The sequence below is a fragment of the Leptonychotes weddellii genome, chromosome 9 (assembly GCF_054177405.1).
Source record: "Leptonychotes weddellii isolate Sample4059 chromosome 9, ASM5417740v2, whole genome shotgun sequence".
NCBI classification, from domain to species: Eukaryota; Metazoa; Chordata; class Mammalia; order Carnivora; family Phocidae; genus Leptonychotes; species Leptonychotes weddellii.
The window spans coordinates 97009538-97025535 of NC_138377.1; the positions used below are offsets into that span (position 1 = coordinate 97009538).

The 15998-nt window shown below is 43.1% G+C and overlaps 1 protein-coding gene across 6 annotated transcripts in view; it reads left to right on the plus strand.

Moving 5' to 3' along the window:
• PAQR5 (progestin and adipoQ receptor family member 5) overlaps positions 1–15998 on the plus strand; it is a 74952-nt gene that overhangs the window by 29558 nt on the left and 29396 nt on the right. For all 6 annotated transcript variants that reach the window (XM_081831322.1, XM_081831323.1, XM_081831324.1 and 3 more), the window contains one exon: positions 1725–1890. In XM_081831322.1, the coding sequence (XP_081687448.1) occupies positions 1840–1890 (51 nt within the window). In that variant the 5' untranslated portion in view covers positions 1725–1839. The remainder of the gene's footprint in view (positions 1–1724; positions 1891–15998) is intronic.

The following is a 15998-nucleotide window of genomic DNA, read 5'->3' on the forward strand; positions in this document are numbered from 1 at the left end:
TCCCCCTGCTTGTGTTCCCTCTCTCGCTAGTGTCTCTCTCTGTTAAAAAATAAATAAAAAATCTTTTTAAAAAATTATTTTCTTAAAAACGTATTTTCTGCATTATTCTGTAACTTGGAAATATTGCACAAGGTTTTACGGTGGTAAAATATGCACAATGTAAAACTGACCATTTTAACCATTTTTAAGTGTATAATTCGGTGACATCACAGTCAGAATGTTGTGCAACCATCACCACCCCCGTTTCCAGAACTTTTTATCATCCCAGACGGAAACTCGGTACCCATTAAACAACAACGCCCCATTTTTCCACCAACCCAGCCTCTAATCTCCTTTTTGTCTGTGTGAATTTGCCTACGCTAGGTACCTTGTATAAGTGGAATCGTCGAACATTTGTCCTTCTGTGACTGGCTTGTTTCCCTTAGCATAATGTTTTCAGGTTTCATTGATGTTGAAGCACAGATCACAATATCATTCCCTTTTAAGACTGAATGATATTCCATATGTGCTTAGACCGTATTTTGTTATTTTGTCTGCTGGTGGACACTTGGGTTGTTTCCGCCCTTGGACTATTGTGAATAATACTTACATCAATGGTTTTAAGAAAGAAGCGAATTTATGGGAATGAAACACAAATACATTGTGTTTTGCTACAGAGTTCCAGATAATAACACATAAAACATAAGGAACTATAATAAGCAGCAAAAGTATAAACAAACCACAAAAACCAAAACACACTGTAAGTTCAGGGGACGAGCACCATTGCTTTAATGAATGGTGTTAAACAAGCATTTCGCTGAAGGCCCAGCATGAGCCACGCATACACCCTGAGTTTCCAGCCATCCAGGAGGTTCCTTTCCAAGCACCTGGGCAGGTAGCTTTGCTTGCAGGCAGGGGCGGTTGGTGTCACACGAGAGATACAGGCAAGGTCTCTGGACCTTCAGAGGCAGGGACAGAATTCCTCGGGGCGGGAGGGGGGGCTCTAAGGAGGTGGCAGATCTTGGCCCAGTGGTGATGGGAGCAGGGGAGGCATTAACTAGGGTAAATTCCTAGCACTGTTCTTTCTCAGCTAAACCCAGCTGGCAAGTTTCTGTTTCTTAGGCCTGTCCTGAGGGCTTCGGGTCCCTCTAGCTCACATTACTCACAGCTGTTAAGCAGTCTTAATCCTGCATTTAAACAACCTTGTTACTTGGAGTTGCTGTGTCTCCAACAAGTGCCTTGGATTTGCTTGTCTGGTTCGTGTGTGTGTCTCAGGGCAACAATGCCCCCGTCGGCCTTCTGGAAGAGCTGCTTTTCTTTGGGTGATCTGAGGCATGGCCCTTGTCCTCCTCTGCCCACTGAGTGGACACAGACTTGGGATCACACGGTCTGCCCACGATGCAGCCGAGAGCCAGCCACTCCTGCTCTCCCCTAGCCGCACAACCTTAGAGAAGTCACTCCGCCCTTCTGGCCCTGATGTCCGGCGTGAGGGGACCCAGTGGTCTCCGCGGCCCTTCCGGCTCTCCAACTTTATGATCACCCATATCATGAGTGAATGACCCCCCTCCAGCACTCTTGGAATAAATGACTCAGCACTCTGATAGTTCTGTTGCTGTTTTTAAGGAAGCCTGATTATTTTGCCATCACAAGCAAGTGTTTGTTCCGTGGTTAAACAATCTGACAGTCTTGATCCAGCTGGAGTTGGGCTGAGGCTGACTGGATTTCTTCACGCCGCCCTCTTTCAGGGAAGAAGCCCGGGTACCGACTGGCCGCAGACACCCCGAGCATTGTCAGGACTCGGAGCCAGTGACGGGGAGCTGCTGTCCACCCCCGGCCTTCCCCCCCCAACCCAGCTTCAAGATGCTGAGCCTGAAGCTGCCCCGGCTGTTTAGCATCGACCAGATGCCCCAGGTATGTGCTGTGGGTCCGGTGGTTGAGTTCCGGGCAGTGATGAGGGCGCCGTGTGGCCTCTGCCCTGGGGCGGGGTGGGGGGGTGCTGGCTTTGTCTTCAGCCAGCACCCCCGTCTCCCCCACCTACACTGAACCTGGAAATGGGAGGGATCCTGAGACTGTTGACGTCGTAACCCTTCCCTGTGACATCTGTATTTTATCCCGAAGCCAAGTCTTTGTTGAGACTCCACATTCGAGCTGCAGACATGTAGCCAGTGGTATCCAGCTGGGTAGACGTTTCCTTTGGGCCCCTCCCTGGGGTGCTGGAAAGCAGGCCAGGGCCAGGCCGCCTCGGGTGTGTGGCTTTGCCCTTGTCCGTATCACTTGCAGGAGGCTCGGGCCCCGTGTGGCTTGGGGCGAGGAGGAGGGTGTCTTGTGGGCCTCAGGCCTGGCCCCATCGTGGACTCCTGGGCCCGGGAGCTCACAGGCGGCCACCCCGAGACACCTGGCAGGCCTTGACAGTCCGCATTTGTAAGCGGCCTGAGGTGAAGCCCCTCTGCTGGCGCACCCCCTTCCCCGGCGGAGCAAACACCACTTCTTGCACACTCTTGTTGCCGCGTCACATTCCCTTCCTTTTTGACTGAAGACGAGCCAGGGTGGGACGTTTCATCTGGAGGATGTCACAGACTGAAGGGAGACCCTTCCACGCTGCTGACTGCCAAGCACTTCCAACTTCCCTCAGAGGCCTAAGTCCTGGGCGCGCTCAGCCCCGCGCAGAGATGAGGAGCGGGCAGCCTGCCAGGCTCTGTCCCAAAAGCCTGTGCAGCTGGGTGGATGCAGCTAGGTGGCACTGGGGGGTGATGGGACACGGGGCAGAGCAGTCTGGTGGAAGAGGCGAGGGACACGGCAGGTGACAGACAAATTAAAATGAGGCTGGCCTCGCAGGACGCCTCCTGTGTGCTCCCAGGGCCGTACCTCCTCCTGGTGCAGTTCTCCGCTGGCTTCTACCCACAGACCACTAGTGGCTGCGATTAGTGGGAGCACGGGGTGATTCTTTGAGTCATCCACTCACAAAATTTTTCTTGACGCCCTGCCATGTGCAAGGTGTCACTCCGGAATAATCCCATACAAATCCTGCCCCTAAGGATTTTAAAATGTGGACGCGTGCTTCTGTTGCAAAGTGGGTTAGGGTATGTCCTGAAAGACCCAGAGGAGGGATCGGTCACTTCCATCATGGGGGAGGAAGGGCTCAGGGAGATCTTTAAGATGGCTTGAGCGTGGGTAGGAGGTGGGAGGTGGGCCGACCAGAACAGGTGGAAGGACTGGCGTGGACAAAGGCTTGGGGACAGGGAAGCAGCGAGCAGGCGTGGGGACTCTTGGGAGAGGGGTCATGGGTGCTGCTGAGATGTCTCCCTGGGTGTTTTGGGCAAGGTCGCATTCAGAGCATGTGCCCAGGAAAGACGTGAAGGGGAAGTGAAGGTCTCAATGGCTACTTTGTGGGCTTCTGAAGTGTGGGGATCCTGAAGACGAGGACCAGAAAACCCTGGAGTGCTAAAGAGGAACGTGTCTCCTGTGTCCAGGTTTTCATAGAGGTTGGAGGTGACAGTATCCTTTTTAGTAAAATGGTGCTAGTCAGAGGCGGAAAACCAACATCGCACCTCACATCCACTGTTTTTTGCTTCGAAACCTTCCTTGGGCGCCTACATCCACTACCGGGCTTTGGGGCCCCATGCTCAAGGTTCCTGCGGCCGTGGAGCGAACAGTGGCTCTGCCTGCCTGGAGGGTACTTTTATTTGAAGATTTGCTGGGGGAGGGGGATGGAAACGTTTGTTGTTAAAACCCCGTGCAAATATATTGAGGAGAAAAATGCATATGTAATTTGCATGAATATTTAGAATAGACCTCCTACAAATGCTAAGCTTATTTTCGGTGGGCTCTTTGGGTTCTTGTACCCAGTCTGTGGAGTGACCTTGGGCAAGATACTTAATCTCCCTACCTCAGTTTCTGCACCTGTAAAATGGGGTGATGGGAATATCTGCTTCCTGGGGTTACGGTTATGAGATGGCCCATGTGAAGTGCCTGGCACATGGGGTCGAGTCAGTAATGTCGGCTGCCATTTCCATCATCAGGTCTTCATACAGGGGCCCTGGATAGCCTCTCCTTTAGCATATTAATGAGCTGTGTGGACTGGGCCACTTCCCCACCCTCTCTGAGCCTCAGTTTCCTGATCTGTAAAGTGGAGATAATACCTGTTAATTTAGTCTCACAGGGCTATTGTGAGGATCCAAGAAAAATGAAGTAGAACAGTGGGATTATTATGAAAGAACAGTAGCATAGCCAGATGGTGTGGTGTTGGGTAGGAGGGCTTGGGCCCTGAGGACCCAGGAGCCAACTCAGTAGGCAAATGGTTTCTCCAGCTCAGGGTTTCTCAAAGTGGGTGCTTGGATCCCCGCCATCAGAATCATCAGGAGCTTATTAAAATACAATATGAATGGGTACCTGGGTGGCTCAGTTGGTTAAGCGTCTGCCTTTGGCTTGGTCATGACCTTGGGGTTCTGGGATCGAGCCCCAAGGCAGACTCCCTCTCCCTCTGCCCCTCTCCCCTGCTTATGCTCTTGCTCACATGTGCTCTCTCTCTCTCATGAATAAGATCTTTAAAAAAAATACAATATGAAGCATGATGGCAGGCCTCTTCATATTGTTCTTGATTTTAATGAAAAGGAATGCTTTCAGGGGCGCCTGGGTGGCTCAGTCGTTAAGCGTCTGCCTTTGGCCCAGGTCATGGTCCCAGGGTCCTGGGATGGAGCCCCGCATCGGGCTCCCTTCTCAGTGGGAAGCCTGCTTCTTCCTCTCCCACTCCCCCTGCTTGTGTTCCCTCTCTTGCTATGTCTCTGTCAAATAAATAAATAAAATCTTAAAAAAAAAAAAAGAATGCTTTCAACATTTCATCATTTAAAATAATGTAGCTCTATGTGTGTCTGTGTGTGTGTATGTAAATAACCTTTATCGAGTCAAGGATATTCCTTTCTACCCCTTGTTTTCTAGAGTTTTTTCCCTTTAAATAAGAATGAATTTTACAGAACCCTTTTTTTCCCTATCAATGCATTTTTTGAGATGGTCGTGTATGATTTGTTTAAGTTATTAGTGTGGTGAATTACACTGACCAATTTAGTAATGTTAAGTTAACCTTGCATTTAAATAAAACTTGGTCATGATGTAATATCTTTTTAATCTAATTGCTGGAATCAGCTAGTGTTTTGTTTAGGAACTTTTTTTTTACTTGAGAGAGAGAGAGCACAAGCAGGGGGAGGGGCAGAGGGAGAGGGAGAATTAGTCTCCCTGCTGAGCAAGGAGCCCTGCTGAGCAAGGAACCCATGCGGGGCTTGATCCCAGGGGCTTGATCCCCGGACCCTGAGATCATGACCTGAGCCAAAGGCAGATGCTTAACCGACTGAGCCACCCACTTGCTCCTGTTTAGGAGCCTTAATTCTAATGAGTTGACTTGTAATGTTTCCTTCAGATACTGCCATTGTCTAGATTTGGGTTATGATTGTGCCAACCACAACGAGTTGGAGAGCCTTGCCTATTTGTTCTATGGAAAACTTCGTATAATATTAGATTTCTGTGTTCCTGAGTGGGTCGTAGAATGTACCTGCACGATTGTCCCGCAAGGCCACCACCTTGTGCCCCTCCCACCCAGGGGAGCACCGTTACCTGCTAATCTACATGTATGGCAGCCTGTGGAGTGGTGGATGGAATGACTCATCTTGCAGCTGAATTTTCTGTGTGGGAAGTTTTTTTTTTTATAACAGCTTTGTTGAGATATAATTCACATACTATAAAATTCATCCTTTAAAATACACAGCCCCGGGGGTTTTAGTATGGTGACATACACAAAGTCTGTTGCACAAACTCTCACCATGGTCAATTTTAGAACAGTTTCATTACCCTAGAAAGAAACTCTGTACCCATTAGCAGTCACTTCCTACTTGCCATGGCAACCACTGATTTACTTTCTGTCTCTGGATTTGCCTCTTCTCCGTAATTCGTATAAACGCGATTGTATAATAGGTGACCTTTTGCAAATGCCTTCTTTCACTGAGCATAAATGTTTTCAAGGTTCATTCATGCTGTACCATGTGTTAGTACTTCATTTGTTTTGTGGCTGCATAATATTCCATTGTATGGATGTACCGCTGTTTGTTTATTCATTCATTAGTTGATGGACCCTTGAGTTTCCGTTTTTTTGGCTGCTACAAATAATGCTGCTATGAACATTTGAGTACACCTTTTTGTATGAACATGTTTTCAGTTCTCTTAAGTACATGCCTAGGAGCGGAATGTTGGATCCTGTGGTAACTCTATGCTGAACTATTTTTTTTATTGTAGTAAAATACATTTCACATAAAATTTACCATCTTACCCAATTTTAAGTGCACGGTTCAATGGTATTAAATGTATTCACATTGTTGTGCAGCAAGCACCATCATATATCTCCATAATTCTTTTTATCTTGTAAAACTGAAACTCTATACCCATTAAACAATAACTCCCCATTTCCCCCTCCCCTTAGCTTCTGAAAACCATCCTTCTACTTTCTGTCTTTATGATTTTGACTATTCTAGTACCTTCTATAAATGGAATCATACAGTGTTTGTCTTTTTGTGACTGGCTTATTAATTTCACTTACCGTAATGTCCTCAAGGTTCATCCATGTTGTATATGTCAGAATTTCCTTCATTTTTATGGCTGGATAATATTCTTGTATGTATCTACCAGATTTTGCTTATTCATTCCCTCATCAATAGATACTGGATTACTTCTATGTTTTAGCTATTGTGAATAATGCTACTATGAACATAGGTGTACAGATACTTCTTTGAGATCTTGCTTTCAGTTCTTTTGGGTATATGACCAAAAGTGGAATTGCTGGATCATTTGGTAATTCTATTTGTAATTTTTTGAGGAACCACCATACTGTTTTCCACAGTGGCTGCGCCATTGTAAGTTCCCATCAACAGTTCACAAGGGTTCCAGTTTCTCAACATCCTTGTCAACACATGTTTTCTGGTTTTGTTTGGGTTCTTTTATTTATTTATTTATTTTTTAATAGTAGCCATCCCACTGTGTAGGATGTAGTTTTGATTTGTATTTCCCTAACGATTAGTGAGGTTGAGCATCTTTTCTTGTGCTAATTGTCTGTTCATATATCTTCTTTGGAGAATACCTGTTCAAGACTTTTCCTCAGTTTTAAATTGAGTCATTTGTCTTTTTGTTGAATCGTGTTCTTTACATATTCTGGATATAATTCCCTTATCAGATATATGACTTGCAAATATTTTCTTCCATTCTGTGCACCGTCTTTTCACTTTACTGATGGTATCCTTTGAAGCACAAAAGTTTTAAATTTTGCTATTACCTATTTTTTTTATTATTTTCTTGCTTGTGATTTTGGTGTCCTAGATTCTAAGAATCCTGTGGCTAATTTGAGGTCATGAAGATTTAGTTCTATATTTTCTTCTAAGAGTTTTATCTCTTACATTTAGGTCTATGATCCATGTTTGAGTTAATTATTGTATGCGGCATGGGATAGGAGTCCAACTTTCTTCTTTTTATGTATATAAATGTTGGTATCAAGTAGCTCCAGCATCATTTTTTGGTAAGACTATTCCTTCTTCGATAAATTCTCTTGGCCCTTTTATTGAAAATCAGTTGAGTATAAATTTGAGGGTTTACTTCTGGACTCTAACTTCTATGCTGTTGATTTGTCTGTTCTTATGCCAGTACCACACCGTCTTCATTATTGTAGCTTTGTAATAAGACTTGAGAAGTGTGGATCTTTCTTTGTTTTTAAAGATTTTATTTATTTATTCATGAGAGACAGAGAGAGAGAGAGAGGCAGAGGGAGAAGCAGGCTCCCAAGGAGCAGGGAGCCCGATGCGGGACTCGATCCCAGGACCCTGAGATCATGACCTGAGCCGAAGGCAGGCGCTTAACCATCTGAGCCACCCAGGTGCCCCGAAGTGTGGATCTTTCAACTTCATTTTTCCTTTTCCAGATTGTTTGACTGTTCAGGATCTCTTGCATTTCCATATGAATTTAAGGATCAGCATGTCAATTTCTGCAAAATAAATGAACAGAAATGCAGCTGGGATTTATTTTAGGGATTGCATTGAATCTGTTGATCAATTTGGGGAGCATTACCATCTTAACAATATTAAGTCTTTTAATCCATGAACATGGGATGGCTTTGTTTATTTATTTAGGTCTTTAATTTCTTTCAGTGATATTTTGTAGTTTTCAGTGCACAGGTCTCATACCATTAAAAGAGTTTGTGAAATTTATTCCTAAGCATTGTATTGTTTTTGATATTGCTGTACATGGAATTATTCCCTTAAATTCATTTTCAGATTGTTCATTGCTAGTATATAAAAATAAAACTAATTTTGGGTATATTGATCCTACATTCTGCAGCCTTGCTGAACTCATTTATTAGTTCTAATAGTTTTTTAGTGGATCCTTTAGGATTTCCTATATGTAAGATTATATCACCTGAAAATATAGTTTTGCATCTTGCTTTCCTATCTAGATGCCTTTTCTTTCTTTTCCTTGTTCAGTTGACCTAGCTGGAACCTCCACTCTGATATGGCATAGAAGTGGCAAGAGCAGACATCCTTATCTTGTTCCTGATCTTAGGGGGAAAGCATTCCATTTTCCAACACTAGGTATGTTAGCTGTGAGTTTCTCATAGGTGGCCTTTACTGGGTTGAAGAAGTTTAAAAAACTTTTTCTTTTAAGATTTTATTAATTTATTGAGAGAGAGAAAGAGAGAGAGCGGGGAGAGGGGCAGAGGGAAAAAGGGGGAGGGAAAGGGAAAGATAGAAAATCTCAAGCAGACCACAGGCAGACTCCTCGCTGAGCGCAGAGCCCATCATGGGGCTCAAAGAGAGGCTCAAGGCAGGGCTCCAAGGGGAGGGGTGGGGGGTGCTGCACACGGGGCTTGACCTCACACACTGAGATCATGACCTGAGCCGAAACCAAGAGTCTGAGGCTTAATGGACTGAGCCACCCAGGTGCCTCTGGGTTGAAGAAGTTTTATTCCTATTTTGTCAAGTGTCTTTGTGTCATGAAAGAGTATTAGATCTTGTGAAATGCTTTTTCTGTGTCTATTGACATAATCATGTGGTTTTGCTTTTTTCTCCTCTTAATTAATCTTGCCAGTTTGTCTTTTTTTTTTTTTTTTTAAATATTTGAAAAGAGGTGGATTTGTGGCTCAGTGGAGCCTCTCTGTTATGTATTTTATATCTCTAGTGTCTGTTATTTTTTATTATTTTCTTTCTGCTTTGGATTCCTTTTGCTGTTTCTTCTCTAACTTCTTAAGTTAATCATACTCTGCCTTCTAATGTAAGCAACTGAGTACATATATTTCCCTCAAGTACTGCTTTAACTGCAGACCACATGTGCTTTTTGAATTCATTTCTAATTTCCATTTTGGTTTCTTATGTAACTTACAATTGCTTAGAAGTGTGTGTGTATTTTTTTTAATTCCCCCAAAGTCTGGAGTTTTGTTATTGATTTAAATTAATTGAGTGCAGACTGAGAGTGTCCTCTGTATAATTCCCATCCTTGAAATTTGTTCAGACTAGCTTTATGGTTTAGCACATGATCAATTTTCATAAATCTTCTAAGTGTGCCCGAAAATAATGTATAATCTTCAGTTGTTGGGGGCAGTATTGCATATGTGTCCTGTAAGATCAAAAATTTTTCTATTATTACTAATTTTATTCTGCTTGATCTGTCCAGCATTGAGATATGTTAAAATCTTCCACCATGATGGCAGATTTGTGAATTACTCCTTGTGCATAAGTCAGTTTTTGCTTTATATATTTTGAGCCTGTGTTTTTTAGGTACATCCGAATTTATGTAATGTCTTCCTAGTGCAGTAAATTTCTTAATATTTTGTAGTGATTCTTTTGCTAAGTAGTAATGCTTTCTATCTTAGAATCTGTCTCACAGTCATGTAGCAACTTCAACTTTATTGTTTTTGTTATTTTTCTGGTTTAGTTCTTTCCTTCCCTTGTCTTTTAATGCCTCCCTGTCCTTATATTTTAACTGTATCTCGTGTAAATGGCACACTGTTGGGTTTTATCTAGTTTGACAGTATTTGTCATTTAACTGGACAGTTTAGTCTGTTTATATTTATAAAGATGATTGATATATTTACATTTATTTTGATCATCTTATGTGGTTTCTGTTTGTTATTTTCTCTGTTGAGTTGTCCTTTCCTTTCTTGTTTTCTTTGGATTTAGTTTTACATCCTTATTTCTTTTTGCCTTTTAACATTTGATTTTCTCCACCACTTGTTTTATAGTTAATATCTAGAAACATGCTCTATATTTATTAGCTTGGTGGCTACTCCAGCATTATAACGTGAAAAATTATACTAGGCAGGAAGGGCAAGGCCTCAGCTGATCACACAGAATGTTCTAGAATGGGGTTTGTCCTTCAGACTTGTCCCAAATGAGAAAAGGAAGCCAGGACTTCATATCCACCATCAGTGGATGTGTGTGCTGCCGCTGGGCAGGGAGTATAACGTGGTCAGTGTAGCGGGCTTTGCCAAAAGAAGTTCCCATAGAGGGATGGGTGGCTCAGTTCTGAAGGAGGGCAGTGTTCCCTGCTGATGCATCATGATATCTACTACAAGAAGACACCCTGCTTTAACTGACCTGACCTAGATGTCACATTAAGTAGAAATAGTCACGTGGCCCCAGCCTAACTGCAGAAAAGGCTGAGAAACATAGGAAAGCAAATGGGATATTTGGTGAACCCCAACTGTCCCTGCCACACCTAACTTCTTGGATCTGAGGACTGGCAATGTTCAAAAACTCCTAGAAGTACAAGTTTGTCTTCAAATATCACAACAAAACCATTGTATTTTTCTCTTTCTGGAGAAATATTCTCTAATTTGGTTTTTCTTTCTTTTTTTTTAAGATTTTATTTATGAGAGAGAGAGAGTGAGCAAACATGGGTGGCAGGCAGGGGTAGAGGGAGAGGGAAAAGCAAGCTCTCCGCTGAGCAAGGAACCCGATGTGAAGCTCGATCCCAGGACCCGGGGATCATGACTTGAGCCGAAGGCAGATGCTTAACCAACTGAGCCATCCAGGCGCCGTTGGTTTTTCATATCTACCTCTTAATCTCTCTGAACTGCTTTCTTTGAATCTGCTTTCAGTTCACTAATTTTCTCTTCAGTGAGATATAGTCTGCTATTTATCCCTTCAATGACTTTTTATTTCAATGTTGAACTTCCAAGTTATATTAGATTCTTTTTAAGTCTATTTTCATTAATATTTTTAAGCTATTTCTTTAAACATATTGAACATACTGATTTTATATTTCAGCATCTATTCCTCGAGCTTTCTTTCTGCCACCTATGGTTTTTGCTGTTTCTGAGGCCTGGTGTTGTTTGCAGGCGTGGGCATGCTTGTTGTGTTAAAGCAGAAATCCTCCAGAAAGGATTTGCATTTGCTTTTGTTACTTACCTGAGGGAGCCACAAAACTTTGACCTCTATTTATTTGTAACCACTTTAATTTTACTACTGGAGATTTCTTGGACCATAGAAGTAGTGTGGGTTTGGATCAGAAGGCCATATGAAATCTAGCTGATGGTTCTGAATTCTGGGGAGAGATTGTTTCAGAGAGACAATTTTCCTTATTGTCTCCTTCTGCCTGGTTGGATTTATTTCACATTCTCTCACCTTTATAGTCCTAGCCTTAATGGCAAGGTCTGCCTTTGGTGGGCTTTAGGGTTCATCTTTTATTTGCAGAGCCTAGCAGCAGAAACTCTGATGTTGAAGGCAGCTTCCCACATGGGGCTCCCAGTTGCCCTTTGTTAGGGGGCTTTGTGACTTCCTTACTTTTGTTGTCATCTTGCTGATACATTTATCCAACAGACGATGCAGAGTTCATCCAGCATTTTCATTGTTTTAGTCAGAAGGATCTATCGTGACATCTAGTGGTCCATCATTCTTCCCAAGCCAGAAGGCCCCCAGCCATTCTTTCTGGTTCTTCCTCCATCATGGGTAGAGGGTCCCAGTGATCTTTCCCTTCTGAGAACTCTGCTCACACTTAGCATTCCCATCCACTATAGCAATCGCTCGTTTTACTTGGGTAGATGCAGTGAAGTGTGATGGGCTTTTGCAAGCCAACAGACTAGCGGTTACATCTTGGTTCTGCTATTAATTATGGCCTTGGAAATGTCTCCCATGGAGCTTTAGTTTCCTTATCTGTAAAATGGGGTTGACAGTCTTGACCAGGCAGTCCTCTCATGATGATCCAGTGAAACAGGGTCTTCTCCTAACATGAGCTGGGTCTGAATCAGGAGAACCGTGGAGACCACAGAATGTGTAGAAGTTATGTATGGAGCTAGCAAAGAGTTCTATAGAATGGTTCTGTTCTCCCTTGACAAATATCCCTTCATAATCACAAAAGAGTATATGTAAAGCTCTAATTTTTATATAGCGGAAGTCAGCAAAATAGCAAAGATAACTAAATTTAATGATTGTTGCACATATCTGTATGTTATATTGATGGATTAGTGATGTTTGGATGCGTAATAAAATAAAAACGTACATAATTTATAAGTTACTACATGTTTATTCCATTAAATTTATTTTTTGTCTTTATTTCAGCAAAATTATAGGTTATACTGCTGTAATCAACATTATCACATAATTTGTATTCTGCTAACAGTAATTCCAAATTAGACCACTATTCTTGAGTCCCTGAGTCTTAGTTTTTTGAATTTTTTTTTATTAATTTCATTTGGGAGAAACTTCTGGTGAGTTTCTGCTCAGTTTTGCTAAAGGTAGAGCAACTGGAATTATTGGAAAATATTCTTAAAGCCATATTTAGAATCAGAAATGAACTATAAATTTTATCAAGTTCAAACACAGTGAAGTTGTATATGATAATTACAATTAAGAAGAAAAATTATATCATATTTTAATTATATATACATTACAATCTTCTATATGGCTGTTTTTACTCTCTCTTAACACAATACCTAGATCCATAAAGTACTTACATTTGATTTTTCTTTTTTCAAGAAAAAAGATACCATAAAGAAAACTGATAGAGCAATGTTTTGCTTAGTGAAAATTGTACTATAATCTATAATGCTCAGAAAAGTAATCTGTATGGAAGTTAATTTCAGGATTATTTGTATGTGAATCTTCTCTTCCATAGTTCAGAGATGATTTTGTTCCTTTTTTTAAGTTTTGTTTTCTTCAAACGTCATTTTTGTTACATATTTCACATGTGGCTTCTTTGGTTTAGAAAAATCCTGTATGTATCTAAGATAATAAATGTGTACTTTGAATCCCTTTAAAAGTGAAATAGCCAAACCTCGATATTTTTGTAAGCTTTTGCTAACAACACCCCATAATGAATACGTGTGAAGTGCTCAGACTCAAAATTAATGTCATTTCCTCCCCAAGATGGGGTTTGCTCTGTATTTGAGGACGCTCTGTTTCACTGATTTCTTTCCATCATCTTGCATCTTGTCTAGATGAAATCTAAGAGCGTAATGACATTTATTTGGCATTCCCATGGTGTGAATCAGAGGTTTATGGTCAAGTTTGATACGCGTTTCAGCAAGATGTCCCATATTGGGAACGCCTGGGTGGCTCAGGGGGTTAAGCATCTGCCTTTGGCTCAGGTCATGATCCCAGGGTCCCGGGATCGAGCCCCACATCAGTCTCTTTGCTCAGCAGGGAGTTTGCATCTCCCTCTGCCTGCCTCTTTCCCTGCTCATGCTCGCATGCTCTCTCTCTCACACTCTCAGATAAATAAAATCTTAAAAAAAAAAAAATGTCCCATATTGGAGAAGATTCAGAGAATGTTACACACCATCTTTGAATTTTCCATAAGGAAGTCATCAGTCCTCCCAGTAAGAAACTGAGATCATGTATTGCCATTTATTTCTAGCTCTCAGATTTCTTTTGGATGTTTGGTCAAATTCTGACTTTGTATTGTTGCCAGAACAAATTACTACAGACTTGGTGGCTTTAAAACATGGGTCTCATTAGGCTAAAATCAAGGTGTTGGTGGAGGCTCGAGGGGAGAATCTATTTTCTTGCCTGTTCCAGCTTCTTGAGGCCACCTGCGTCATCGGCTCCCAGCCCCTGCCTGACTTCAGAGCCAACAGTGTGGCATCTCTGTCCATTCTTCTATGGCCTCATCTCCCTCTGCCCCTCTTCTTCTGCCCCCTCCTTCCGCTTTTAAGGACCCTGGGATTATACCAGGCTCACCTGGATAATCCCGATCATCTCCCTGTATTAAGGTTAGCTGATCAGCTGCCTTAATTCCATCTGTGACCTTCATTCTCCTTTACCACGTTAACCTTACATGGTCACAGTTTCTGGGATGAGGGTGTGGACAGCTTTGGGGGGCCGTAATCCTGCCTGCCGCAGACTTTCCAATCATGTTACACTGTTACCACAGCCTAGTCCATGGCAGATTTTTAAATCAGCACCTACAATTGAAAATTGTTTTCCTAGTTCTTAAAGACTGCATTTTTACAACAAAGGGAAAACCGATGGAATGTGCCATTGTTTCAACTTCCTTGCTTCTTCTGTAGGTCTGTGCTGTGTGCAGTGCTAGTCATTCAGTGGGACTTTTCCCCCTGGTACACCACACCTGAATTGAGCAATACTAATTTTTTAAGACATTTTATGTGGTTTTTTGTCACTTTATTGTCTATTAAATTACTAATATCCTTTGAATCCTCCATCTTAGATAGTGAGATGTAATTTGGTTAATTACTTTTTATCCATCTTTTATGTTCAGCGAGAAGAAATTTAGCTTCATTTTCTGTAAATATTGGGGCACATGTACAAAAAGCATCCTTCTTCTTGACTGAACATCAGACGCTTAATTTTTTAAAAACACGACGCCAAAGTTCTCAACGACATTCACCTGTCATTGCTTAATACCGACAATGGTTGGCTATTACTTCAGCCTATTTGTAGTTCTAGTAATTGCATGTGAGTTGTGTACAAGCGGCTTTATGGTATTTTAATTGAGATCCTAAATGCTCCCTCTTGCCAGGGCTAAGCGTGGTCTGTCCTGCATAAGACAGTGACTTTGTGTCCAACCCGGTGCCAAGGACACTGTAGGCACTCCCTAAATGGCAGGTTGTAATCGGTGCATCAGCTCGCGGCCTGCCCTTTGCCTTCTCCGTTACCTCCATGCCTTCTGCCTGCAAACACCTCACCAGACTCCTCCCTTGTCTCTCTCTCCTGCTTTGGCTTTTCGTGCCCGTGTCTTTAGGTGCATCTTGTCCCTCTTACCTAAAGGGAACCTCGTATTTGGCAATGAATTGGGTTCTGGGCAGGGAGGTGACTGCTGGATGCTGAGGGATGGGATGGGCCCGTCCTGCATGCCCTGGGAGCTTGTGAGGAGTGGCAGATGCTCCCCTAGCCCCACCGCGTTGCAGCAAGATCCCCGGGCCATCTGCTGACACCTGTGGAAGAACGTTTGTGAGGCACCGATTTAGAGAAATTGTCACCCAACCAGCCAGCTCAGGGTGCCATCATAGAGTGCCACAGACTGACTGGACAAACAGAAATTTACTTCTCACAGTTCTGGAGGCTGGAAGTCCAATATCAAGGTGCGGGCGAGGGTTGGTTCTCTGGAGGCCTCTCTCCTTGGCTTGCAGACGCGGCCTCCATGCTGCCCCTCACGTGGCCGTTCCTCTGTGCACGCCCGCCCCTGGTGTCGCCCCTGCTTCTAAGGGATGCCAGTCAGATGGGACCGGGATCCACCCCAACAGCCTCATTGTAACTTCATCCCCTCTTTAAAGATCCTGTCTCCCAAAGACAGTCACATTCTGAGGTACGGGGGTGGGGGGTGTGAGGGTCTTGAATTTTGTGGGGGACACAATTCAGCCTGTGACACACTTTGAAGAAGAAACTGAGGCTCAGAGAAGTACCCGACAGTCCAAAATCACACCACAGGTCAAGAGATGAGCGCTTCCTCTCCTCCAGAGCCCTTCTGAGAGGCCCATGATAGCATAAGAGGCCGAAGAAATGAAGTCTGAGGTGTGCATGCAGCTTTCAGATTTGCCCGCC